The sequence below is a fragment of the Suncus etruscus genome, chromosome 12, assembly GCF_024139225.1.
Source record: "Suncus etruscus isolate mSunEtr1 chromosome 12, mSunEtr1.pri.cur, whole genome shotgun sequence".
In the NCBI taxonomy this organism is placed as follows: domain Eukaryota; kingdom Metazoa; phylum Chordata; class Mammalia; order Eulipotyphla; family Soricidae; genus Suncus; species Suncus etruscus.
The window spans coordinates 61,762,694-61,790,146 of NC_064859.1; the positions used below are offsets into that span (position 1 = coordinate 61,762,694).

The following is a 27,453-nucleotide window of genomic DNA, read 5'->3' on the forward strand; positions in this document are numbered from 1 at the left end:
TCAAGTCACATACATTTAATACGTGCAAGATTTTCAGTGGGACAGTTACATTTCATAAGTCTGTTACAAAAATAGTTCTGTTCTTCAGTGTAATAGTAAAAAAATATAAAATATCAATGACTTAACATCTATGTGTGTTAGTCTGTTTGATTTACATGGACAAATAAATATTTGAGAGCAGGGATCTGAGAACCTGGGAGGGAAATCCCCCTCCACTGCCTTCTACATACTAATGTGCCATTTAAAGAAGGTTGTTCTGCATGTCTTGAACAAATATGCTGAAAATACACTTAGTAGTCTACACCTTGAGACACAGAAACTCAGTTGTCGGGAAGTTCTAATAATCCTCGAATAAAAATACTCCTATTCCTTGCATCCCTACCGAATTGCATTCCATGGGATCCACTGGGCCTGTCACCCTGAAAGGCCTCTGGCCCTAGACGACGTCCAGCTTCACTTTGATGTTCATGGCAGCCAGCTCGGCCACAAAATAGCGGAACACATAGGGCACGGAGATGGTGTCGACGGTGTCGCTGCGGGCACACACGGTGCAGGTGTACTTGCGGTTGCGCAGGGCGGACCAGGCCGGGGGCGGCTTCTCGAGCAGGGGCGAGAGGAGACTCCCGCAGGTCACGCACACATGGGCCACGGAACGGTCCGAGCAGTTGAAGAGGCGATCGTGCAGGAGGAAGGAGGTCCCGTGGGCGAGCAGCGCGTCCCGCTCCATTTCCCCGAAGCGAATGCCGCCCTGGACGTTTCTCCCGCCGATGGGCTGGTTGGTGACTTTGTCTCTGGCGCCCGTGGTCCGGACCTGGAACTTGTCGGAGACCATGTGGCGCAGGCGCTGGTAATACACCACGCCAATGAAGATGTCGGCCTCCAGCTCCAGCCCACTGACACCGCTGTAGAGGCGCTCAGTGCCATAGAAGTTGTACCCGGCCGCCTTCAGCATCTCTCCAAAGTAGCCCAAGGCCGAGTTGTCCTCGGAGAAGGTAAAGGGGGTGGCGTCGTGGCAGAGCCCATGCAGCGCAGCCGACTTGCCTGCCATGCTCTCGATCAACATGCCGATGGTCATGCGGGAGGGAAACCCGTGCGGGTTGAAGAGAATGTCTGGCACCATCCCGCTCTCCGTGAAGGGCATGTCCTCCACGGGCCACAGGCGGCTCAGGATGCCCTTCTGACCGTGGCGGCTAGCGAACTTGTCGCCGATGGTCGGGTTCCGGGGCACCCGCACTGTGACGCAGACACACTTGAACCTGGCACTGCCGCTGTCGTTGCTGCATACTTTGATGTTGTCCACAACACAATTTTCTTTACTCCTAGAGGAGAAAATGAAGCATGTGTGATATCAACACTATTGTTTAGGGCCTGGAGAGAGAAGGCAGTGGCACTGGAAGGTGCCTGCCTGCCTGCCTGTCTTGCCGACGGCAGACCCAGGTTTGATATCCAGCATGGCACATAGTACCCAGAGTCCAACAGGAGTGACCCATGAGCACATTAACAGGAGAATGCCTTACGCACCTCCAATTATAGTCCCCAAACAAACAACAACAACAACAAAATTATGGTTTTAAGTTAGAGCTACTATGACAATATATATGAATGCAGTTGCAGTTCATGTCACCAAAAATCATTTTCATCTGCAAGCATACTAGCAATAGAAGTAAATGAAAAATGAAGACCTAATACTGAAATAAATTCCAGTTGTTGGGGCCAGCGTAGTGGCGCTAGAGGTAAGGTGTCTACTTTGCCAGCGCTAGCCTAGGATGGACCGCAGTTCGATCCCCCGGCGTCCCATCTAGTTCCCAAGCCAGGAGCGACTTCTGAGATCATAGCCAGAAGTAACAACCCCTGAGCATTACCGGGTGTGGCCCAAAAACCAAAAATAAAAATCGGTTGTAAATAAGCTAAAATTAAAAATAATTAATGAAACAAAATGTACCAATATTTCAGAAAATATTCCTAACAACACATATAAAGTGATCAAGCTTGAATATCACTATTTTTTGCAAGGTTAGTAATACCCAGAGCTCAGGGGCTACACCTGGTTCTGTGCTTAAGAACACTTCTAGCAGTGCCAGGTGGGGTCTATGTAGAACCAGACAGAGAATGTAATTGGGCCTCCTGTTGCAGCACCATACCACACTCCCTGAACTATCACTAGCTCCAAGCTAGAAAAACAGTTCTGATAAAACTGGTACCAAATGACATATTTCCAACCCCAGGGAACTGGGTATAAAGAAGGGTCACTACACAAAATAATCCAAACCAGGCTAAGGGTGAAATATGTATAGTCTGGCAATTTTCTACCCTGTATCAAGAGCTAGTTGCCTGGGACCAGAGAGATAGCACAGTGGTAGGGTATTTGCCTTACATGCAGCAGATCCAGGACTGATGGTGAGTGTTTCGATTCCCGGTGTCCCATATGGTTCCCCGAGCCTGCCAGAAGCAATTTCTGAGCACAGAACAAGGAGTAACCCAAGCACCACTGGGTGTGACACAAAAACAACCCCCCCCCCCCCAAAAAAAAAGTAGCTAGCTGCCTGCCAGAACTGTTGTTTTATTGAGTACTGAAGCTATCCTTGGGGGAGTAAAGACAGAGTAACAACAGATAGCTCAGTTTATCCTGAGCCAGTCCTGCCCAGGTTTGCTTGAAACATGTCATTTGTTTTTGGGTAAAAGAAGGTATAACCTATATATGATCATCACTGTCAGTCTTATCAGCTATCACAGAATGACAGAAGAAAAGAAAACAAAGGAATTGGCTCGTTTTAAGAAATTCTAACTCAAAGGGCAGGAGAGAGAATATGGTGGGTAGGGAATTTGTCTTGCAGGGTTCGATTTTTGGCACCCAGCATAGTTTCCCAAAGCTCCACCAAATGCAATTCCTGTGCAAAGTCCCAGGAATAAGTCCTGAATACAGCTGGTATGCTCAAAAACAAAAGCACAAAAATAAATGCTAACTTAGTGATGCCTCACTTAATAACCAACTTATTACTTACGTTCTTCTCTAAAATCTCTCCCATTGTAAGATCATTTTAAGCTCCAGCAAGCTCACTAAAAACCAAACCTAGGTACCCAAACTTACTTATAGTACACCACATAGCTTTCGCCAGTGTTGAGGTTTAGGTAGCTATAATACGGGTCTCCATACTGCAGCTGGGCTCCGATGAAAGGTAAGCCATCATCATCTAACTTCTGCAAAACACGTGGGTCTCCAGGCTTGACTCCGAACACCAGACTGTCATCTCCCTGTTTAATCTTTTCAGAGAGATCTATGAATTCAGACTTGTAGACACTTCCATGGGCAAATCCTCGTTCCCAGGAGGCCTTATTCACAATCTAAAAGGTCAAAGAATCATTAATTGAAACAACCAGGGCCAAGTAAGGATTTTTGAGTAAAAGTGGACAGAAACATAACTGGTTTAGATTCAATTTTAAAACTCCGGGGGCCAGGCCCGGAGAGATAGCACAGCGGTGTTTGCCTTGCAAGCAGCCGATCCAGGACCAAAGGTGGTTGGTTCGAATCCCAGTGTCCTAGATGGTCCCCCATGCCTGCCAGGAGCTATTTCTGAGCAGACAGCCAGGAGTAACCCCTGAGCACCGCCGGGTGTGGCCCAAAAACAAAAACAAAAAACAAAAAAACAAAACAAAAAAAAACTCCGGGGGCCTTGTGAAAGATATGTAAGCCATTATGATAAAAAAAATATAAACAAAACAAAACAAAACAAAAAACCTCCGGGGGCCCAGAACAGGGCTCAGAGTTTAAAGCACTATGGGCAATTGTGAAGCTGAAACCTTAACCATATGCATGTTCTCTGAATCAGTTATACTGTTAAAACCCAAATATGGGACTAGAGTGATAGTACAAGGGGTAGGATGTTCGCTTTGCATGTGGCTAACCCGGGTTCGGTTCCCTGTACCCCATATGGCCCAGGGAGCTTGCCAGGAGTAATTTCTGAGAGTTGCTGGGTGTGGCACAAAACATAAAACAAATCAAGCCAGGGGCCGGAGCATGGTGCAGCAGTAGGGCATTTGTCTTGCACACAGCTGACCTAAGATGGACGGCAGTCCCTCCAGCCAGGAGTGATTTCTGAATACACAGCCAGGAGTAACCCCTGAGCATCACCTGGTATGGGCCCAAAACCAAAAAAACAAAAAACAAAAAACAAAAACAAACAAGCAAACCCTCCCCAGATACACAAAAGGGGCATACAAAAGCTGAATGCAGAAGATAAATATATCCAATCGTGTATATATCAATATTATGCACTCAAATATGCATATCTAAATACAGAGTGAGTATTTCTCAAGGCTTACCACTTGACTTAAGTTTAACAAAACAATTTAACAAAAACACCTGCAAGCCAAATAAATACCAGGTATCTAAAAACAGAAATAGTCTTCCACTCATCTCAGATTGCATGTCAAGTTACAAATTCAAACCTCAGCCTTTTCCACATTGGGAAAGCTTGGATTCTCTTTTATACATGTTTCTTTTCTTTTTCTCTATCTCAAACATGTTTCTTCTCTCTTTCATGTTTCCTCCTTCACTCTCTCCCTCCTCCAGTCCCCTCATTATAAGCCCCATTTATGTGAGGTAAGCATTGTACCTGCTGTGTTATCTTTCTACCCTTTCCTCACAATCCTTCAAGTAAATTTATTTTAGTTTTGTGGGCCATCAATGCTCAAGATTTAATCTTGGCAGTACTCAGGACTACATGCAGTGCCAGTGATCAAGTTTAGCAAACAATGTGTTATTCAAATACCCTATATGTTGTACTATTTCTCCAGCTCTCTAACTTTTATTTAAAAAACAGGGCCATGGATTCAATAGCAAATTCTTTCAAACCTTTCAAGAGGATCCACTGCTTATACTTTTCAGGCTTTTCCAGAAAATCGAAGAAACAGAAACATTCCCAAATAGTTTTCATGAAGTTACAATCACCCTGATACTAAAACCAGACAAAGATGCCACCAAAAAAAGAGAACCACAGACCAATATCCCTGATGAACATGAATGCAAATATCATTAACAAAATCCTAGCAAATAGGATCCAATGCCTCATCAAGAAAGTCATATACCATGACCAAGTAGGATTATTCCAGAAATACAAGGATGGTTCAACATACGCAAGTCAATCAACATAATATACCTTATCAACAAAAGAAAAAAATAAAAGCCATATGATCATACCAACAGAGGCAGAGAAAGCATTTAATAAAGTCCAACACTCATTCATGATAAAAACTCTCAACAAGAAGAAATGGAAGGAACTTTTCTCAACATAGTCAAGGCCATTTATCACAAGCCCATAGCAAATATTATACTCAATGGGGAAAAACTGAGTCTTTCCTCTAAGACCTGGCACAAGGCAAGGCTTCCCCCTCCCCCCACTCCTATTCAATCTAGTACTGGAAGTTTTTGCAATAGCAATTAGGCAAGAAAAAGATATCAAGGATATGAAGATAGGAAAGGAAGAAGTCAACCTTTCAGAAATTCCTACAAGCAGGCTTGGGGGACCACATGGGATGCCAGGATTCAAACCACTGTCCTTCTGCATGCAAGGCAAATGCCCTACCTCCATGCTATCTCTCCAGCCCCAAATAAATTATTATAAGTAAATAAACAAAAATAAAAACAGGGCCAGAGCTGTAACAAGACATGTTGGGTGTTTTCCTTACATGTGGCTAACTTGGGTTTGATCTCCCGCACTACAGATGGTCTACAAGCCTGCCAGGAGTGATCCTCAAGTGCAGAGACAGGTGTAAATCCTAAACACCAGGGCGTGTGGTCCCAAAACAAAACAAAATAGAAGAAAAGCTTTGGAATTTAAGCAAAGACTGCTTAGATTTGACCCAGAATACAACTCCAAAATGAAAATACTAGAATTAAAGTGAAAAACTGTTCCTATAAAAAATCACCTATGACATTTATAAAAGACAAGAGGAAGCTATGTGCAGAGCTGGACAGCAGGTACAGTGCTTGCCTTGTATGCGGCCTGCCAGGTGAAAGTACTGACTGAAGAGACAAGAGAAACCACTGAGCATCACTAGGTGTGACCCCAAAACTAAAAAACAAGCCAAAAAGGATGCTATTTGCAAACTATATTAGCTAACAAAGTATAAGTTCAGAATATATATCTGTACATATATATACACACCCTATGCATATCTCTCAAAATATAACTTATAAGAAATAAAGACTCCATTTAAAAATTAACAAAATACAATAACAGATATAATACAGAAAATTATATATACAAATATCTTCAAATCATAAAATGCAAACTAAAGCTATAATACATGAGAAATGCACACTTATCAGAATGCATACAACAATAAAACAGGGGTGCTGGAGAGAGTAAAAAACTTATTAAAAAAATTGGCACACGAACATTTATTTAAAAAAAAAAAAAAAAAGGCACAGCTTGTTGTAGTTTGCATTGCATGCCACATGGTCCCATGAGCTCAGCCAGCCAGGAGTAATCCCTGCATGTAGCTCCTGGAGTAAACTCTAAGAAAGGTCAGGTATGACTCAGAAATAAAAACAAAGAAAGAAAAAGAACAATAAAGACATCAAAGACTAGTGAGGACACAGCTCTCACCTATACTGTTTCAGGGCCACTATAGAAATGTTTCTCAGTTTCTTATAAAATTAAGCTTACAATGACCATATCACCCAGGAAATGCATTCCTACACTTATGCCTGAGTAACAAAAACCTACGTTCACATAAAAATCTGCCCATCAGTGTTTATAGCTTTCTTTCTTTTAACGAACAACTAAAGTTTTTTCCACTGTCCTTCAACAATGAATGGTTAAGGGGCCGGAGCAGTGACTCAAGTGGTAAGGCATTTGCCTTGCATGCGTCTAAGGCATATGGGACCCCCCCCCCCAGCCAGGAGCAATTTCTGAGCACATAGCCAGGGGTTACCCCTGAGTGTCTCTGGGTATGACTCAAAAATCAAAACCAAAACCAATGAATGGTTAAACTGTGGTTATTTATAGACACCATGGAATCATCAATCAAAAGAAACAAGGATATATGTATGAAACAGACTGAATAAATTTCCAGGTGTTTATGCTAAAACAAAACCCAAAAGGAGAAAGACAATACCCCAACTTTTATTCCCACAAAAATACTTAAAAGAACAGAACTGTATTTCTTTTCTTCGGTTTTGGGGCCATACCCAGAGGTGCTTCACTCTTGGCACCCAAGTTGGCCGTGTACAGGGCAATTGCCCTAACTGCTGTAGTATCTCTGGCCCAGATCTCTATTTCTTTTTTTGTTTTTGGGCCAGACCTGGCCGGTGCTTTTGGGTCTGTGCTCAGGGTGTTCATAGTGCTGGGGAATGAACTGAGGTCAGTTGCATGCAAATCAAGCTGTACTGCTGTTCCAGCCCCTCTACTTCTTGACAAAACTTACCATAGCATCTTCCATATCATAGCCAGTGTAAGAAATAACAGCAACGATGGCATTTGTCCCAATTGGATAGTTATCCATGTCATAGTAATCGTACATGTATGGTCTCACTAAAGGGCTTTGTGGAGTCTGAAGACGATACAGTTTGTTATCTGATCGATCCTGATAAGTGAGAAGGGGAAAGCCCATCGTTTGTTTACCTAGAACAACAAAAAAAGTAGCATCTTAGTTTTCCCCTTAATTATAAAAATGACATAAAGAGCTGGGGAGATAGAATTGTTCAATTCTCCGCACCCTCACGTAGTACCTCAAAAGATTCGGGGTGATCCCGGAGGACAGAGCCAGGAGTAAGCTCTGAGCACAGCTGGGTGGGCGGCCTTAAAGCACATGTAAGGCAATTGCTCTGCCACAGCCCACATCCTGGGTTCAATTTTCGGTGCACCTTCAAATTATGCACACAGAGTTCCAAGGAGCTGGAACTATGCTAGGGATATACCTCAGTGGTAGAGAACATACTGTATGTATGATGCCCTGGGTTTAATCTTAGCACCAACTGCCCCAAGAATGTATACTTCAACTAAGTTATTTACCAATTAAATCTGAAACCAATCTCTTAGGAGGAATCTAAAAGAATCTAATTTAAGACCATCTCAACCTACCGGCCCGTGGTACCAGGAACCACACTGCCCTGAAGAGCAGAGTCCACGGAAGGCACATCAACTGAAGTGAGCTGACCTTGCCCTCCGAAGGGTGGAGCCTGCTCCCCACCAGCCCTGGGCTCTGCTCCGCAGCCACACACTTCTCTTAGTCAACAAACCCCAGCACAACACATAGAAAACACCACACAAGCATGACAATGGGAAAACAACGAAGACCTTCAATGCATAGAGAATGAAGATGGCAGCTCTGATGACCCAAAAGTACAAACCACCTATTTATTACCCTCTCAGTTAAGGACTTTAGAGAAGAAATATGGATGATATTTATAGAACCAAAGAAAGCACGGAATGAACTGAACGAACCACAAATAAGAATCAAGAGGATATGAAAGTAGAAATGAGAAAAACTCTAAATTGAAATAACAGGATTCAAAGACTTGGTAGGCGAAATGAAAATCTAATTTAAAACACCATTCACAAAAGTCTACGATACAATCCAGTTTCACTAGACATGCAAATAAGAAAATATTTCACCATATCCAAGAAAAAAACACTATCAATGGAGAATGATTCTTAGCTCAAGTGTTGGAATTAGCACCAATGTTTCAGAAACACCTGTTATATTAACCAAGTTTAAGAATGGCAAAGAAATACTGGTTTGGGGCCAATATCTTCAGGGCTTTTTTGGAGTGGGGATGCAGGTCCTCCCAATGCCTTCCAGAAGTCACACCCTCACAAACACAGTAGCCATGTCTGCATTTGGCCAGTTCCATAAGCTCACTCTATTCTTCAAAGAGATGCAAACCAAGTAGTGAAAAATCATGGGTACACTAGCCACGCAGCTGAAAGCTGGCGATCTCAGGAGCAGAGGGCAAACCAAGTCTCCACCCTGCTGATGCCATGCCTGCTGCATCCATCACCCACAACTGCCAATGGCCCAGGTTCACCACTCAACAACAGAGACAGAATCTGATCAAAATTCCAGGTATGCAGGTATTTGAGCTGATATCACCAGGACTTTTTTGACTGAGTGTGAGAACTCTCCTCTAACACCTGCTGTTGGCAAACAAAACCACACCCCACAAAAGCTACAGAAGCTGCAGTAATCAGCCATAGAACTAGGAATTCCTGGATTCACAGTAATTTTTTTCAATACCATTGAATTACAATTTGTTTTATCCAAAACAAAGACTTCCCCTGGCTTTATCTACCTCCTTTTTACATGCCAAAGGCGTACCAAGAGAGAACTAGATCAAGTTAAGTCTTTGCCACTTTCTACTCCCACTTTCTTCCCCCAGCCCAGTTGTGGACTGAGGTGCTTAATAAAAGTTGTGGGTTTGGCAGGCAAATCAACCATAAGGCTGGAATCTCCTTAACCCTCCTCCATTCTTTCAGTACCTTGACCTAGTTTATTTCCTGCAGTGACCCTGCTCCAGACCCATTTTTTTCCCCAGGGTTAGATTATGGCATGTGAAGTCCAACAAATACTGTCATCCCAGTAGGAACACTACAATTAGACATCAATGTGGATTCACAGGCACCCAATGTTCAGAAACAAAACAACAGAAAATTAACTAGCAACAAGTCACTAGGCAGACCTTCAGACAATGACTCAATGACTTAATGACCTCACAGTAAGATATATTAATTTGTTTTTCTTTTTTTCTTTTTGCTTTTGTGTCACACCTGGCAGCACTCAGGGGTTACTCCTGGCTCTATGCTCAAAAATCGCTCCTGACAGCTCAGGAGATCATACGGGATGCCGAGATTCGAACCACTGTCCTTCTGCATGCAAAGCAAACGCCTTCCCTCCATGCTATCTCTCTGGTCCCAGATACATTAATCTTCACAAATTTCTTATTACTATATTTTTGTTTGTTTGTTTGTTTTGGGTCACACCTGGCAGTGCTCAGGGGTTACTCCTGGCTCTACGCTCAGAAATGGCTCCTGGCAGGCTCAGAAGATCATATGGGATGCCAGGATTCGAACCACTGTCCTTCTGCATGCAAGGCAAATGCCTTACCTCCAGGCTATTATTGTTTTCTTTTTTTTTTTTTTTTTTTTTTTTTGGTTTTTGGGCCACACCCGGTGACGCTCAGGGGTTACTCCTGGCTATGCGCTCAGAAGTCGCTCCTGGCTTGGGGGACCATATGGGACGCCGGGGGATCGAACCGCGGTCCGTCTCCTAGGCTAGCGCAGGTAAGGCAGGCACCTTACCTCGAGCGCCACCGCCCGGCCCCTATTATTGTTTTCTTAAAACAATAGTCTCATTACCACTTAACTGCAAACAAGGAATATAAGATATATTATTTTGTGCCTGCCAAGAGGGTAGGCTTGGGAATGAACAGGGACAATGGTGGAATTTTACATAGGTGGCAGGATTAGTCTTGAAATAGTTGTATTATGTAAGACATGGTCTTTAAATAAAGTAACTTATTTGTTTTTTTGTTTTTTTTTTTTTTTTTTTTGGTTTTTGGGCCACACCCGGTAACGCTCAGGGGTTACTCCTGGCTATGCGCTCAGAAGTCGCTCCTGGCTTGGGGGACCATATGGGACGCCGGGGGATCGAACCGCGGTCCGTCCGAGGCTAGCGCAGGCAAGGCAGGCACCTTACCTTTAGCGCCACCGCCCGGCCCAACTTATTTGTTTTTAAGTGACAAGAAAAAATATATTCATAGCAAAGCTAATTGAACAGAAACAGAAGAAACAAATGGAAATACAATGCCAGAGATGTACATCAGAAGCAGAGAGATCCTGCATCTGACCCTGGCACCCCTGATGTGATAATTCAGTCAGCACTACTGCAGCAACAACAAAATGAAACTGTAGGCAGAAAGACTAAGTATCTGAAATTGATTTAAGGCTGTAGCACATGTTTTGACAGAACAGCCCAGGGTTCAATCCCCAACACGGCAAGCACACATTTTCAAACCCTAAAAGTGGGGACTGCTGGTCTGCTTGGCTGAGACTCATTAGCAATGCCCCTTGGACTCTTGAACACCAAGTGGGAGCAATCCCAACCCCCTCCCTATACCTATAAAAGGATGGGACCACTCGCATATCCCAAGCAAAGCAAAGATCATATCTGGGCATATTATACAACTTAACTGCAACAAACCAAGGAACAAGAACAAAGGAAAACCATCACATAGACAGGGAAACATTCCATAACTTTTCATTAGTAAAAACTAACCAAGAGTATAGAGCTGGTGCGCCTGGGGTGCACTGCCTATAAAAACCCCTGACCACTGAGCCAAAAAAGGAGAGACAATGCAACAACATGCTCCTGGCTCAGTGCTTTGGGTGAGCATGTGGTGCTAGGATTAAATAAACTCAAACCTCCTGCATGCTAAACCTGTGCTCCAGCTCTTTAAGCCTTCTTTCCGATCCTGTAACCACAATATCCTTTAATTCAGAAAAAGACAACTATCATCAGAAACTGTAATTACAATTCGAATGATAATGAAATAAAAACCACCCCAGAAAAATAAAAACTAACAGCCAAAGCAATAGTACAGCAGGTAAAACACCTGCATTGCATGTAGCTTAGCTGGGTTCCACTCCCAGCACCACATATGATCCCCAGAGTGCACCAGGAATGATCCCTGAGAATCAATGGATAGGACCTAAATCTTCCCCTCTCCCCCCAATATAATACAAAAGGCACAAAATGTTAACAGACTACATGGCTTATGGGAGTTCTTTACCCAATTTCTGCAACCTTACCCTGAATTTGGAATGGACAGAAAAGATTGCAAGCCCTCTTCTTAACTGCCCTGCTATCCAATCCACCTTACCCATCTGACACTGGTACATGTTCCGTGGACTCTGGTTGTGGTCAGAGAAAGGTATAAAGTTGGCGATGACACTTAACAGGCTGTGCGGGAAGAGCTCCTGGTGGGTGGTGACTCCAGGAAGAATCTCATCCTCAAAGATGGCAATGTTCATGAAGAGCTGGAGAGGCAGGACCAAGGTCAAGGGGCAAAGCACTCACAAGAATTCACACATAGGGGACCGGAGAGGTAGCACAATGGCGTTTGCCTTGCAAGCAGCCGATCTAGGACCTAAGGTAGTTGGTTCGAATCCCGGCATCCCATATGGTCCCCCATGCCTGCCAGGAGCTATTTCTGAGCAGACAGCCAGGAGTAACCCCTGAGCACCGCCGGTGTGGCCCAAAAATAAAAAAAAAATAAAAAAAATAAATAAAAAAAAAAAAGAATTCACACATAAATTTAACCAGCAACAAGACACTTATGAAAGACCTACTGGGAATCCTTGCCTCCACCCTAAATCTAACCCAGTCTGACTCTCACAAGGGAGAGGAAATTTCTTTTTTGTTTGTTTGTTTTTTTGGGGGGCCACACCCATTTGATGCTCAGGGGCTACTCCTGAGCGACACCTTACCTCTAGCGCCACCTTCCTGGAGAGAGGAAATTTTTTTCAGTTACTCATGTAGTATTGTAGCTGCTGAGATGTTGGCAAAGACAGGATAAGGGAGTCAATGGACTATTTCTGCTTCACCACCTGAGACACAGCACGGACAAAGGAGTCTGGGAATGCACTAGGATAGCAAATGTGGACAATGTGACCGAGAATTCTTTGAGGTTCCACATAGCAGTGGAGTAAGATCCTGTCCCCCTCCTCTTATACAAGGTTTTCTGCTAGGCAGAAGGGAAAGCAGAAAATACCTTCTGACTCTCTGTAACACCAAGTTGGCTTGACAATTCTGACACTATAAAAGTAACAACTGGAGTTGGAGCAATAGCACAATGGGGAGGGCATTTGCCTTGCATAGGGACAACCCAAGTTTGACCCTGGCATCCATACTGTCCCCTAAGTACTACCAATAACTTCTGAATGCAGAACAAGGAGTAACCTTTGAGTATCACCTGGTGTGGCCAAAAGACAAAAAATAAAAACGAAAACAATATCTTAAAAAGCAACAATTCATACGTTTCTAAAAGTTGTGATACTACATAAGCACAGGAACCCACAATCACTCATACTCTCCTTACCTGTTCCATAGTTCCAATTAGTTCCTCTTTCCCCAATTCCAAGTTCTGCACAGGCCGTACCAGTCTGCAAGGAGTGGTAAAAAGGAACAATCCGGGGTAGAGACTTGGTTTTCCAGTCATGGGAATGAGGGCCACTTCCAGCCAGGGAGGAATTCTCTTTTCTCTCAACACCTGTTTCCAACACAGAAGAGGTCAATGAGGTCGTAGCTACGTGTTTGGCACCAGGAAGCAAGTGCAAGTGAGGGGAAGGTCAAGATGAAGTGCTAAAGAACCAACCAGCCAAGGAACAGGCCAGCTGCAACTACCAGCAAAATGGGAAAATAATCAAAGGGCCGGAGACCAGCTGTGCATCAAGCGGGCCGTTTTTACTCTGACACCACAGGGTGCCTTGCACACCTCTAGGAATCTGTCCACACAAAGCTGTGTGCAGCTCTCAGCACAAACACAAAACAAAGACCCCCCCCCAAAAAGGAGTGAAAACAAAAATTAAGGGGATTTACAGCAAAATGTGCTTTCAATTAAATAAAAAACAAAATCCTTAAATTCAATGTTAAAAAGAACAAAATAAACCTCCAAAAGTTCAGGTAAGTAAAATACAGTAATAAAATATTAACAAATTATTCATTATTTAACCAAAGCAAAAAAATGCAAATAGTCAGTGGGATAGTAAAGCAAGATGCCTGCCATGCATGCAACCCACAGGATCGATCCCTAGCACCAAATATGGTCTTTTCAGTACCATTAGGAGTGATCCCTGAGCATTGCCTGGTGTGTAGCCCAGAGAAAGAAAGCAAGAAAAATGACCAACGAGAGCAATCACTGAATCATAATGAATCTACTTTGGCTACCTCCAGAAAACCGAAATGAAAAAGCAGATAATAAAAAAGGACCTCAAGGAAAGTAGAAAACTTAACAGCAACCAATTCTTGCATTAAAATTAAAGGTCTGGGGCTGGAGCCATTGCATCAGGTAGGGCATTTTCCTTGATTGCACCCGATCTGGGTTCAATCTTCAGTATTCCATGTGGTCCCCCAGCCTGCCAGGAGCAATTTTTTTCTTTTTTATTCAATTTTTTGGTTTTTGGGCCACACTCGGCAGTGGTTACTCCTGGCTCTGTGCTCAGAAATCACTCATGGCAGGCTGAGGACATATGGGATGTCGGGGATTGAGCCCAGGTCTGTCCCAGGTCAGCCACGTGCAAATCAGGAGTGACTTCTGAGTGTAGAGTCAGTGCCTCCAGGTGTGGCCCAAAAACCAAAAACAAAACAAAACAAAACAAAACAAAACTCAGGCAACTAGTAGCTGGTTCCACAGGGAAATTTGAACAGACTTTCCAGATCAGAGAATGCTGAGGCCTTAAGTTGTTCCAGAGCATTAAGGAAAACTAATTCTTTCATAAAGCACATTCATAAATGTTGCCTTTAAAAATGTTAAATCTTCATATTCCAGGAAGTATTAGTAGCTCACAAAGACTCACAAAACTCACCTTGAAGTGTCGGAGAGACTCTGCGATGCCCGGAGCCAGCTCCTTGTCCGCCCAGCCCACCAGGACACCATCGAGAAGCACGGGATAGCACTCGCTGTAGGGCCGATGTGGCGCTCCATCCACAGGAGTGACCCCTGGGGACATCAACAAGCAGTGCCATCCGGTCAATGAGGGGCCACACAGATCCATCAACCTAGAAAACTGGGTGTCCTGACCTTGAACCACAAAGCTTTCACACTGCTCAATCAAGTTTCTAATCAGCAAACTGACAACATTTCCTAATTAAGAGATGCAGGGAGGGGCCGGTGAGGTGGCGCTAGAGGTAAGGTGTCTGCCTTGCAAGTGCTAGCCAAGGAAGAACCGCGGATCGATCCCCAGCGTCCCATATGGTCCCCCCAAGCCAGGGGCAATTTCTGAGTACTTAGCCAGGAGTAACCCCTGAGCATCAAATGGTGTGGCCCGAAAAAACAAACAAACAAACAAAAAAAGAGATGCAAGGAAGCTAAGTACAAGTGCTGTAGCTTCTTTATCTAAACTATTAGCTGCTACTTTTTCAAATATCGCCCCTGGTTTGGCAGGACTGTATGGGACATGGGCGGAGGGTGGGGATCGAACCTCCGTCTGTCCTAGGCTAGCGCTTACAAGGCAGATACCTTATCTCTAGCACCACCTCTCTGACCCCCCCTTTTTTGGGGAGGATTTGGGGGAGTCTCACCCGGCAGCCCTCAGGGGTTACTCCTGGCTCTTTGCTCAGAAATCACTCCTGGCAGGCTTGGAAGAACCATATGGGATGCCAGGATTTGAACCATGGTCCTTCTGCATGCAAGGCAAATGCCCTACCACTGTGCTATCTCTCCAGCCCTCATTTTTTTGCTTTTAAAAGGAAAAAATCAAAACCAGAGCAAGAGCTTCAGATATGATCCCTGTTACCACAATGTCCCCCAAGCACAGACCCAGGGAGTGGTCCCTGAGCACAGATCCAGTTGTAGGCCCTGATCACTTCTGGGTTTACCTTCTACACTTTCCCCCTGCAAAAAAGCTCAATTCCTGCATAACAGATGAAAAAAGAACGTGCAAAGTAATTCTTTACTTAACCCAAAAAGACCCCACTAGATCTTTTGTACTTTAAAACTGGGGCTGGATAGAGCAGCCAGGTTAGTGCACTTGCCTTGCAAAACTGACTCCAGTTCAATTTCAGGCCTCATGTTTTCCCAAGCACCACCAGGTATGGCCTGAAAGCCCCTGAATATCTCCAGCCCACACCCCCCCCCAGCAGTTCCTGGCACCTCAGTGTCCTAGCATTGCATGTCGATCTCCTACACACCTCTTGGGAGGCCCCTTCAAACTAATAAACTCCCCCTCAAAGACTATTAATCACAGCATAACACATACCCAAGTTGCAGAGCAAAGCTGGAATTGAAGCTGTATAGACAAACTGTGTCACCACCTCACACACGGCAGTTAAGTGGTTCATCAGACCACAGGGCTCCCCATCTGGGGTGTGCACAGGACACAGGAAACCCCAGGACTCAGGCAACAGTCTGCGCACCGTGGTGGTCCTCATCTTGGCAAAATCAGCCCCTCTGTGCACACAGCGAAAATGGGAGACATAGCGGATGAAGTTCAGCTTGTCAGCCACAACACAGAGTCCAGAATCTTGCAGGAAGCCAAGACCTTAATAAAAATAAAAGACATTCAGAAAAGACCAAACTTATATGGAAAATTTTAAATAAGGTGAGAAGAAACAGGATACACGCTTGACCTGAGAGGGCAACTAGAAAGCTTTCTCAGCTCTGATAAGAGAAGGTTGAGGCCGGAACGATAGCACAGTGGTAGGGCATTTGCCTTGCATGCGATCAACTCGAGACAGATCTGGGGTCAATCCCCAGCATCCCCTATGGTCCCCTGAGTCTGCCAGGAGTGATAGAAAAGGAAAGTTAACAAGAAGCCGCATAACCCCCCAGATCTTCACAAACTGCTTTAATCCCAACTAGTTCCTTATTGTCTCTGTCATTATCTCCTTCGAGGGAAATAGAAATCAATAATAAAACAACAAGCAAAAATGGATGTCTAGAAAAATTAGAAATTTTAGAGATAGGAGCTAGAACCATAGTACAGTGGGTAGGACATCTGTCTTGCACACAGCAATCCAGAGTCTATGCCTGGCATTCCATATGGTCCTCTGTGCATAGCCAGAGAGCTGACCATAGCCAAGTGTGACCCCAAAACTACAAAGAAATTAGAAAATAGAGAATAAAATAAGACGGGACCGGGAAGGTGGCGCTAGAGGTAAGGTGTCTGCCTTGCAAGCGCTAGCGTAGGACGGACCGCGGTTCGATCCCCCGGTGTCCTATATGGTCCCCCTAAGCCAGGGGCGATTTCTGAGCACATAGCCAGGAGTAACCCCCAAGCGTCAAATGGGTGTAGCCCAAAAACCAAAAAAAAAAAAAAAAAAAAAAAAAGAATAAAATAAGACAAAACAAAGTATATTAACCCTGGTCCTGACCTGCATCAGAATTACCTGTCAAAATAAGAGTATTAAAAACAATTGGACCAGGACACCGCTAGAGCATATGCCTCAATCCTGAGGTCTGTTTGAAGACAGCCACTGAAAAACAGAAAAAAGTGTCTGGGCCCTCAATCAATTATAGCTCCTCTGATTTGGCCAGTTTCCCAATGGACATGTGTAAGACTCCCTGAGAACCAGGAAACCCTTACTCAGAGAACTAAGCTACTTCTTTTTTTTTTTTTTTTCTTTTTTCTTGAACCACTCAGACTCACTCAGAACCACACTTCTCCCTCTACCCCTTCCAAAGGAAGAGAAGAACGATCACCAAAGGCAAAAGGCAGTAGCTTCTAGCAAGAAGCACAGAAAAAGTATCTGAGCATGATCAGACTGGATTTTAACTATATAAACACTTGTCTTTTTTTTTTTTTTGAACAGTTTGTCTTCTAACATGAAATCTGTCTTCAGTGGAAGTGAGAAGAAAATAAAAGGGGGCTGATACCGTTTATGATATGAGATAAAGACATTTTAGTTAAAATAAAAGAACATCTGAGTGACACATAAATCTAAATTGAACAAATAATTTTTAAAAGGTAACTAAAATGAAGTTTATATAATTTTACCTGTTTTAGAACGTAGATTCCCAGTGGCAAGAAGATATTCAAATGGTTTCGTTAGATCTGTTCCCATATTTAAAATCTTCATCAAGTTTTCGGTATTTATGGAGACATTAGTTTTCTGAGCCCTTTTGTCTAGAGCTATTTTAATTGATACCAACCAAGCTTCCATTTTTTCCTGAAATGCAAAATTTAAGTTTTTCTCTTACTGATTACAAGTTTCAATCTATTTTCATGTAAACTTTACATCCATGACAAAGTACCACTAGTTTATACTTGACATGAAAATACCCAAACTGCACAACAGGCACATGGAGGGTTCAACGGACCATCATAAACCACTGTAGAGTTACTAACCCTGATGCTACTCAGCTACTGTGCTACACAGTGGTGTCTAGCCCAACTTTTCTTTTTTTTTTTTTTCTATCCACCACAGGGTACATTTGACAGTATCTGGAGGCATTTTTTGGCTATCAGAGCTTGGTGTATGCGACTGGTATATGTTGGTCAAGGCTGTACACCAGTGTGCAGTGTCTCCACAGAACTTTCAGGCCCAAAGCTGAGTAGCACCAGGGTTATGGTGACAGAAATCAAACCCTGGCTACTTGCATGTAGCAAAGTCAGGTTTGACCCCAGCATCCCATATGTTCCTCGGAGCCCACCAGGAGTAATCCATGAGGACAGGACCAGGAACATGCTCTGAGTATTGGCAAGTGTGGCTTTAAAACAACCCCACAACCACCACCAAAAAAAAAAGAATCACTGCTGTATTCTGTATTATAAGTAACCTACAGAATAACATGAGAGCTGGAGAGATAATGAAGTGTGTAAGGTATTGCTTTTGCTAACCTGAGTTCAATTCCCAGCACCTCAAATCCCTGAGACTGCTGGGTGTGGTCCATAAAACCCAAACAAATAAGGGACTACAGTAACTGCAGGTTTTCCATATGCCAGGGAGGTTCTGAAATTTTCTTCTCTGTATAAATATGCTTTTATTTTTCTTTTTTGCAGTGACTGGTGATCAAGTCTGGGGCTTCATATAAACAAAGTGCTCTGCCTCTAAGTCACATCCCCAGCCCTAAACATGCAGGAAACGATGCTGCCCTTTTTGTGACACCACTGACCAATGATTCTGTAGGATGCATTTACCTTCAGAAACATGAGGTAAAGCTGTCCTGGTGTAAGGACCTCTTGATTCACTAAACTGTCAGGATTGTCCTCCATGCATTCTCCTTTGGCTAAAGCAAAGAGCTTCCGTGTCATGAAACAAAGCATGTAAAACTTTTCAGTACAGGATTTCAGGTGAATACAGATGCACTGACTGTTAAAATAGGAAAAAAATGCTTCTTTAAAATATTTTTTGCTTATACTTCACATAGGCTACTTGCCTTGCAAGTAGATGGCCCAGGCTTAATCCCTGGTACCCCATTTGGACCCCAAGACTCCAAGCGATCCTGAACGTAGAGAAATAAGCCCTGAGCTGTAGGTGTGGCTCAGAAACAAAAAAGAAAAAAATCGTTACCTATTTTAGAGAAACTGGTTGTCGATTTTATGGACACTATCAACAAAAGATGGAAATAAAGGTCAAGAACAGTGCTGACTAACATGGTACTGGCAGGCCACAATTAAGATGGACCAGATTTCAATTAACTCAAGTTCAATAAAAGATGAATTCAGGGCCAGAGCTATAGTGCAGTGGTAGGGTATTTGCCTTGCATGTGGCCTGGGATGGAGCTCAATTCAATCCCGGCATCATATGGTCCCCCAAGCCAAGAGTGATTTCTGAGCACATAACCAGGAGTAATCCTTGAGCATCAACGGGTGTGGCCCAAAATCCAAAAACAAAAACCAAGGGCCCGGAGAGATAGCACATAGCACAGTGGTGTTTGCCTTGCAAGCAGCCAATCCAGGACCAAAGGTGGTTGGTTCGAATCCCGGTGTCCCATATGGTCCCCCGTGCCTGCCAGGAGCTATTTCCGAGCAAACAGCCGTGAGTAACTCCTGAGCTACGCCGGGTGTGGCCCAAAAACCAAACAAACAAAATTATAATGCTAGTCAGCCACACTAGCCATAGGAGCATCCAACATACTGACTGAGGGCTCCTTATTGAATAGCATTGGTCTAGTAGGTTTTCTCTAGTCATCACAAATTGGCTAGATAAAGACATTGCCTTAGAGAAATAGCGGTATGATACCTGTCATTTTCAAAGGGCTCAGGTAGAAAAAAAAATGACCCACAAGCTGATCAAATAATAAAACAAATGTAGTTGTTTGGCTTGGAGGAACAATACAGAGATCAAGGTTATGGTCTTGCATGCTGCCGTCCTTCCCTACGTTCTCTGATACCATATATGGCGCCCTGAGCACTACTAGAAGTGATTCCTGAGTACCACTAGCTGTGATAACCCCTGATTCCCAAAATTAACTACCAGATCTGTCAAGTGTTCTTTGTACTAATTTTGCAACAATTATTTTTTTGTGGATGCTCAAGGGACCATGCAATGCTAGGGGGAGAAACCCAGGCTCACTCCAGTCCCGTGAACCACTATGATACTTGCTAAAGTTTCAAATCATTGCAAAATGAAAGTTAAAAAATACAATAAAGGGGTCGGAGCAGTGGTGCAAGCGGTAAGGCATTTGCCTTGCAAGTGCTAACCTATGACAGACCACTGTTTGATCCCCCAGTGTCCCATGTGGTCCCCCAAGTCAGGAGCAATTTCTGAGCACATAGCCAGAGTAACCCCTGAGCATCACTAGTTGGGGACTCCCCCCCCCCAAAATAAAAATAAATAAATAAATAAAAGGCTAGAGTGATAGTAGACCAGGCAGGGTCTTGTACATGGCTGACCACAGTTCAATCTCTCAGAAAAGAGGGAAAAAAAATTTAAATGCCACGAAAGGATGAAACTGACTGCGGGAATGAGGCCAGTCCTGACTGCTGCAGCAGTGTCAGCAACCCCATCAGCCCCCACACACAGAGACCCAGGGACACCTTGCAGTCTTTCACCCCTGAATGCAGGTGAAGGTCACACTCACTCAAACAGGAACTCTGCAGCCTGCTCATTTGAATACCAGTCCGGGAGGCTGAGTTTCACTCGGAAGCGCTCGCCCAGGTAGCTGAGGACCTGCTTCTGTGTGGCACAGCCCTCTTCCATTACGATCCTCAGCATCTGGGAGACAGAATTCTTGAGGAACGAGTCGTCCTCCTTCCCTTTGATGAGCTCCTGAAATATCTGATAGTCAGAAAAGCTGACGAGTGCCTGGAAAAAAGGAAAAAAGGTGTTTTTTTAGGGTCTCTTTTTCATCACTAATAGCTAAACTAACGCATTCACAAATAATCCTTTACTTTCTTAATATTCAAAAATGAGAACAAACTCTCGACAGGGCTGGAGTTATGACAGTGGGGAAGGCACTTGCCTATGTACAGAACCTAGATTCAATTGCTGTAACTGCCAACTGTCCCGAGAATACCAGGTATAATTTCTGAGCACAGAGCAAGGAATAGCCTGGAACAACTACCAGCTGTGGCGAGAAACAAAAACAGAAAAAAGAACTTCCAAAATAAGGGCACTGCTTGCTTGCTTGCCCATCTGTCAGGTAAGGGGTACTGAGGTTCTCCTTCTTCGTGTCACAATTTAGTGCCCCCACTACTCTGGTTAGAGTTGGTCTGTGCAATCAGAGAGAATGTGCTACACAAGGACAGCTGTACACGAGTATCTACAAGGATCTGACACCTCCTGCCTGCAGCCGGAATCCACCCAGTAGCCTCCCGGAAGCCAGGGCATGGCTTCCAGGCAAAGCAAACCTGCCCCAATCACGGAAACTATCTTGCAACCTCTTTAGCCCCAGCCTGAGGGGCCCAGCTACAAACTTTCTGAATTCCTGCTGAGAATGACAGGAGGGCTCTGCAGTGAGGCATAGGTCTGAACCAGTAGGGTATCTGTCACTGGGCAGATTTTTTTTTTCTGTGTTTTTTTTTCTGGTTACACCTCTGTGATTAGAGACCATTCCTGGAGGGACTGGGGAGCCATCTAGGATGGCTGCACTGCACTATAACTCTTACCCTAAGCCAATCTTCCTAACAAAAGAAACACTGGCAGGTCAGACCCACCTTAAGCACAAATCCCAAGGGAAGAAAAAACAGCTCCTTCCGGTAGATAAAGTTCAACATAACTGTGCCGTTCTCCAAGTAGTGCAGGTTCATATTGACCGCAGAATGTTCTTCCCTCACGGAGCGCATGGAAACGCCTGTTGAAACAGAACAAAAAACTTAGCAAGACTGAAATTTGCTTTAGTAAAACAACAACAGCATCAATCATCTTTTCCTGAATGATTTTACCCTTTGAGAAATAATTTGTTTCCAAACACTAAGAAGATACTAAAAAGTAAAAAAAAAAAAAATGTGTCCAGGTCATGCCAAATATGACCAGGTTCAGTCTCCATAGAGTGGAAACCAACCGAAACTCAGGAGTTATAAATCTAATAAAAACTTAGAAGGTCAGGTCAAGAGGAAGACTCCAAATTCTATAGCACTTGCCTCTGTAATGTAGAGACAAAACACAGTACTTTATAACCCCAGCTCTGTGGCACAAACAAGAGATTATGGCTTGATCCACCAGTTCCAATGAAGGACTTGGAAATGGTAAAAAATGCACACATGCTTTACAGATAGAGGAAGCCAATGTTTGATTCCTGGCACCCCCAAACCAGGCACAGGAACAGGCTCTAACCACTGCCAGGTATGGCCCCCAAACTAGGGTCAAATGGAAAAAAGAATTTCAGAAGGCGAGAGACTATACCATGGGTGTGTGTCTTGCATATGGTCACCTGGCACACTGTACGGCCCTAAGCCCCACCAGAAGTGATTCCTGAATACAAGCCAGAAGTAAGCTCTCAGCATAAGCCCAAGAATCCCACCACACCCCAGGCCCCAAATCCAAAATTTTAGTTTAGAAAAACATACCACATCAAGTGACATAAAAGAATAAACAAAACGGGCTGGAGAGAATATGAGGTGGGGAGGGTACTTGCTTTGCACACAAATGACTGAGGCTCAATCCTGGCACCCCACATGGTCCTGAGCCCATCAGGAGTAATTGTTTCCTGAATGCAGAGTCGGGAGTAACCTCTGAGCATCATTTTTAAAAGCAATGGCTTAAGACTTCTAGAAGAATATTTCAAAACCATCATAACTCACCATATTGCGTGTAGCCAGGGCCTCTGCTTTTCCATTTTGGTCTTATCATGGCAACAGGGAAATTCCTTCTAGGCATAATTAGCATTCGAATGACTTTCTCAATGCCATTGATGATAAAGTAGCCTCCCATTTCCTGCCAAAGAGATATTATGAGACCTCAGAAAACTTGTCAAAGACACAGAAGTAACTATGAACTGGATGAGAATTGCAACCAAACCCCCTTCCTGGCCAGAGGCAGTACAGTATGCAGGAGTGAAGCACAGGGCCCAAATATCCCTTGGAAAAATGTACAAATGGGCAGTGGGTGAAAAGGGAGAAAGGCATAGAAGAAAATCAAGCTATTTTCCTTTGCCCAATAGGCTCAATCTAAGTTGTCTTTCTATTCTCTACAATGACTTCAGTCTTCAAATAAAGTTGAATACATAGACATTCCAAAATAAAAACTGTAACCATAATACCTTTAGACAAGTATGGATGCCCATAGAAGCTGTTTTATTTTGTTTTGGGACTACACTGATGATTATGCTCAGGGCTTATTCCTGATGACTTTGGCTCTGTCCTAAAAGGCCTCTTACCAGTGTGGAAGGAAACTCTGAAGGAAGCCAGGAATCATATGAACCACAAAATCTTAATAGCAGTAATGCAGACATTTTAGAAGACACTTTTTTTTTGGGGGGGGGGGTTTTCACACCTGGCGGTGCTCAGGGGGACCATATGGGATGGCGGGAATCGAACCACTGTCTGTCTTTGATTGGCTGCATGAAAGGCAAACGTCCTATCGCTGTGCTATCTCTCCGGCTCCTAGAAGACACTTTTGTACGTTGAGACATCTTAAAATGTGAAGAATAATGTGAACTAAAATGGTTTATAGTGATGATTCCTAACAAGTAAGAGTAAGATCATAGTTTTATAACCACGCTGTTAGCTTCATATTTCTTTTTTTTTTTTTTTTTTTGGTTTTTGGGTCACACCCTGTGACGCTCAGGGGTTACTCCTGGCTATGCGCTCAGAAGTTGCTCCTGGCTTCTTGGGGGACCATATGGGACGCCGGGGATCGAACCGCAGTCCGTCCTAGGCTAGCGCAGGCAAGGCAGGCACCTTACCTCCAGCTCCACCGCCCGGCCCCAGCTTCATATTTCTAAATTCACTGTCCTGCAGTTCCCAGATTCCCAGGCCCCTCTGCCCTGATGACCCTGGTAACTAGGCAATAAAGCAATTCACTGATGCCAATGAGCTACAGACTGGCCTAAAAAGCTAAGAGACAGTTGTATGTTCTTATGAAATATAGGAAATAGTCAGGTAAAGATTAATGTTGCTTTTAGCTCAGTCATTGTTTGCTGGCTCAAGGCTATAAAATAGCTTTGAGACCCTGATGGGCCAGACTTCTCCCAAAGACCCCCATCCTGGTGGATTAAGACATTCCCAAGGAGAAACAAACAGACCACCAGAACGTAAGCTGAGATAAGCGGCACCAGGGAAGGGGACTGTATGGTGAACTAAAATTTATGCAGACCCGTGAAATGTTTGAAATATCACCTTTTGTAGTATTGTGTAACTGACCAGAAATGTAATGGAATGATCTTAAGAGTATATAAGCTGCTTGAAAGTTTGGGCGATAGTGGATCTCTAAGAGACAGCCCTGGCACGTCAGAAATAAAGTCTGCTTGCCTGAGCCTGTGAGCTCCTGGTATTTCCTTGGTCACGATGCCGTTTGCTCTCTAACAAAATGAACAAACTGGGCCTGGAGACATAGTATGGAAGGTAAGATGCTTGCCTTCCATGCAGCAGACCAGGTTCGATCCCAGCATCCCATCCAGTCAGTCATCTGAGTACTGCCAGAAGTGATTCCTGAGTACAGAACCAGGAGTAAACCAGAGCCAGAAGTAACCCCTGAGCATTGCAGGGTGTGCTCCCCGCAAAAGCCAAATATATCTCTAAATACATGGGATTTATAAAATTAGGGGAAAAGTTATAAATTCTTTCCTGTAACACTTCAATTGCCTAGCCACTTTCGATACTTGTGTCATTTTGAGATTCTCTGGGCCTCAGCATGTAGATCAGGGGTCTCAAACTCGTGGCCCGAGGGCCGCACAACATTTTGTGGCCCTGCCCTAGAGGAATCTTTTTTTTGTTTTGTTTTGTTTTAGTTGTTTGGGTCACACACCCCAATGTTCAAGGCTTACTACTGACTTTGCACTCAAGGATCACCCCGACTTTGCCTCCTGCGGCCCCCAGGTAAATTGAGTTTGAGACCCCTGATGTAGACAAAATATTATGGCCATACTTCACTCAATCAGAGGTACCAATACGTTTCATTTCAATTGTCACTTGGTTTTCCAGAATAAGGGAACCCCTTGATTACCTCAGGTTCCTCGTGATGCTCAATGAGGGCTTTTGGAGGAAGGCCATGCAAGTTGCAAAGCTTGGACTTCACCATGATGGGAACAGAACCAAGGAATTGCTTAATGACTCCTTTGGAGATTCCATTCACTGCCCAGCTGATATCAGCCTAAATAAAAAGGAAGGAAAAAAAAAAAGATCAAAATAAAATTTCCTGATCTATAAGAACAAGTGAATACTTTGAAAACTAAAGATCAAAAGTAAATGACTTTATGCTACAGATTTCAAAGATGCAATCTCTTAGATGATACCAGTTAGAAAGCAGTATCCTTGCCCATAATTTCTAAGGGACCAGCCTTCCTCTTATGAATAAACAACATGGTGGGCTAGAGAGAAAGGTCAGGAGGTAAGATGTTTGCTTTGTACATGGCTGACCTGTGTTCAAACCCGGCACCATACATGATCCCCTAAGTCCTGCCAGGAATGATCTCCAAGGAATGAGGATCACTGTGGCGGCCACCAGGTATGACCCAAAACAACCCCCAAAAGTCTAATGTGAAAGTCATACACTATCACTTGTGTACTCACTGTCAACTTTCCCCTGTAGGAACTCCGTCGGCCCCGACATTCCGCTGGGAAGACATTGAATTCTCTGCAGATGCTCCCTTTGGGAACTGTAGGCGGAGTGATGACAGCATCCAAAATTGTGAGGGAAATACGTTCATCTTTGAAGGCAAATTCGAAAGGCGGGATAGCCTGGAATACAACGGATACTGTTAACTGCTTGCATTTCTAAATGGCTTCTGTGGCCCTGCCCTAGAGGAATCTTTTTTTGTTTTGTTTTGTTTTAGTGGTTTGGGTCACATACCCCCATGTTCAAGGCTTACTACTGACTTTGCCTCCTGCGGTCCGCAGGTAAACTGAGTTTGAGATCCCTGTCCCTGTGTTCTATAAGCACTGCTCCCCATACATAATACCACAGGGACACATCCAAGGTCCTAACATTGCATCCAATCTGTTTCTATTCTAACTAACCTAAACACAATACAGTCCATCATATTTTTTTCTTTTTCTTTAGGATGTCTACTGGGTGTCAGGTTCTGCAGCAGGCTTTAGTGTTAGAATTTTGTATAGAGGAACCAAACTACTTTCTGAATAAAAATGTGCCTTCACTAGCCCAGTATCCTCTTTGGACACAGCAAAGCAAATAAGACTGCTGCTAAAAGGCAAGGCTGTGGCAAAACCCTAATGTCATTCTTTTTTGTTTGTTTGTTTGTTTTTGTTTTGGGGCCTCACCTGGCGTTGCTCAGGGGTTACTCCGGGCTATCTGCTCAGAAATAGCTCCTGGCAGGCACGGGGGACCATATGGGACATCGGGATTCAAACCAACCACCTTTGGTCCTGGATCGGCTGCTTGCAAGGCAAACGCCACTGTGCTATCTCTCCGGGCCCCCTAATGTCATTCTTTAGGTGGATATTCATGTATTTCATTTTCTGACGACCTCACACAGTGAAGCAGAGTCACACGAACTGAAAGCTGGCTTCCCCTTGTCCCTCGTCCAGTCATAGCTTCTCTGCATCGCCCCCTGGTTGGGAAACAGCTTTTTCTGGTCAGAGTTGGGGGCACTGCTGAGCTCTCCCACATCCAGACACGTGCAACCAACCACCCAGTATCACAGCAAAGGTTAAAATAGAAAGATGGGGCTGGAGAGTCAGTGAGTACAGCCAATAAGGTGCAAGCATGCTGGGGGCGTACCCCGCTTCCACGGTGCCCACAAGAGACTATCCTGATAGCACCTGATGGGTCCCCAACACCCACAAACGCAAGAAAGGCATCTTCCTTTCTGCCAGTGTGCAAGCGTTTAGAACGGAGGCCTTGAACCGAGCAGGGCGCGAGCACCTTACCACTGGGTGGGACGAGCCGGCCACCACCCGCCAGAGCCCCCCAGATCTGCCACAGTTCTTCCTCCACCTGCCCTCCAGCAGCCTCCTCCGCCCGGCCGGGCATGCACACACAGAGCTCACCTGCACCGCGTGGCCGAGCCCCTCGCTCACGGCGTAGTTGAAGGACTCCACGTGCGCCCGCGTCAGCTCCTGCAGCGCCGGCTTTTGCTGCTTCCTTGGGATCGCGTACGAAGGGTCGGTCAAATGCTTCAGGCTCGGCCCGCCAGGCAGGCTCCGCCAGCGACCCGCAGACTCCATGTGTCTT

The 27,453-nt window shown here is 44.4% G+C and overlaps 1 protein-coding gene across 1 annotated transcript; it reads right to left on the reverse strand.

Moving 5' to 3' along the window:
* POLR1B (RNA polymerase I subunit B) lies at positions 1-27,453 on the reverse strand. Its single transcript, XM_049784393.1, has 15 exons — positions 27,270-27,453; positions 25,833-26,000; positions 25,267-25,413; positions 22,905-23,037; positions 21,819-21,955; positions 20,744-20,967; positions 18,858-19,029; positions 17,715-17,886; positions 15,978-16,259; positions 14,586-14,719; positions 13,100-13,270; positions 11,882-12,038; positions 7,429-7,625; positions 3,089-3,342; positions 1-1,319 (listed from the first exon to the last, which is right to left on the reverse strand). The coding sequence occupies exons 1-15, from the start codon at positions 27,444-27,446 to the stop codon at positions 437-439; spliced, it is 3,408 nt and encodes a 1,135-aa protein (XP_049640350.1). The 5' UTR covers positions 27,447-27,453; the 3' UTR covers positions 1-436.

Excerpts from the sequence above, each read along its gene's own strand:
- POLR1B (XM_049784393.1), bottom strand. The coding sequence starts at position 27,446 with ATGGAGTCTGCGGGTCGCTGGCGGAGCCTGCCTGGCGGGCCGAGCCTG. Across the intron at positions 23,038-25,266 it reads AGCATCACGAGGAACCTGAG|GAAATGGGAGGCTACTTTAT; the intron begins GTAATCAAGGGG and ends TCTCTTTGGCAG. Across the intron at positions 7,626-11,881 it reads CATGTACCAGTGTCAGATGG|GTAAACAAACGATGGGCTTT; the intron begins GTAAGGTGGATT and ends TTGTTGTTCTAG.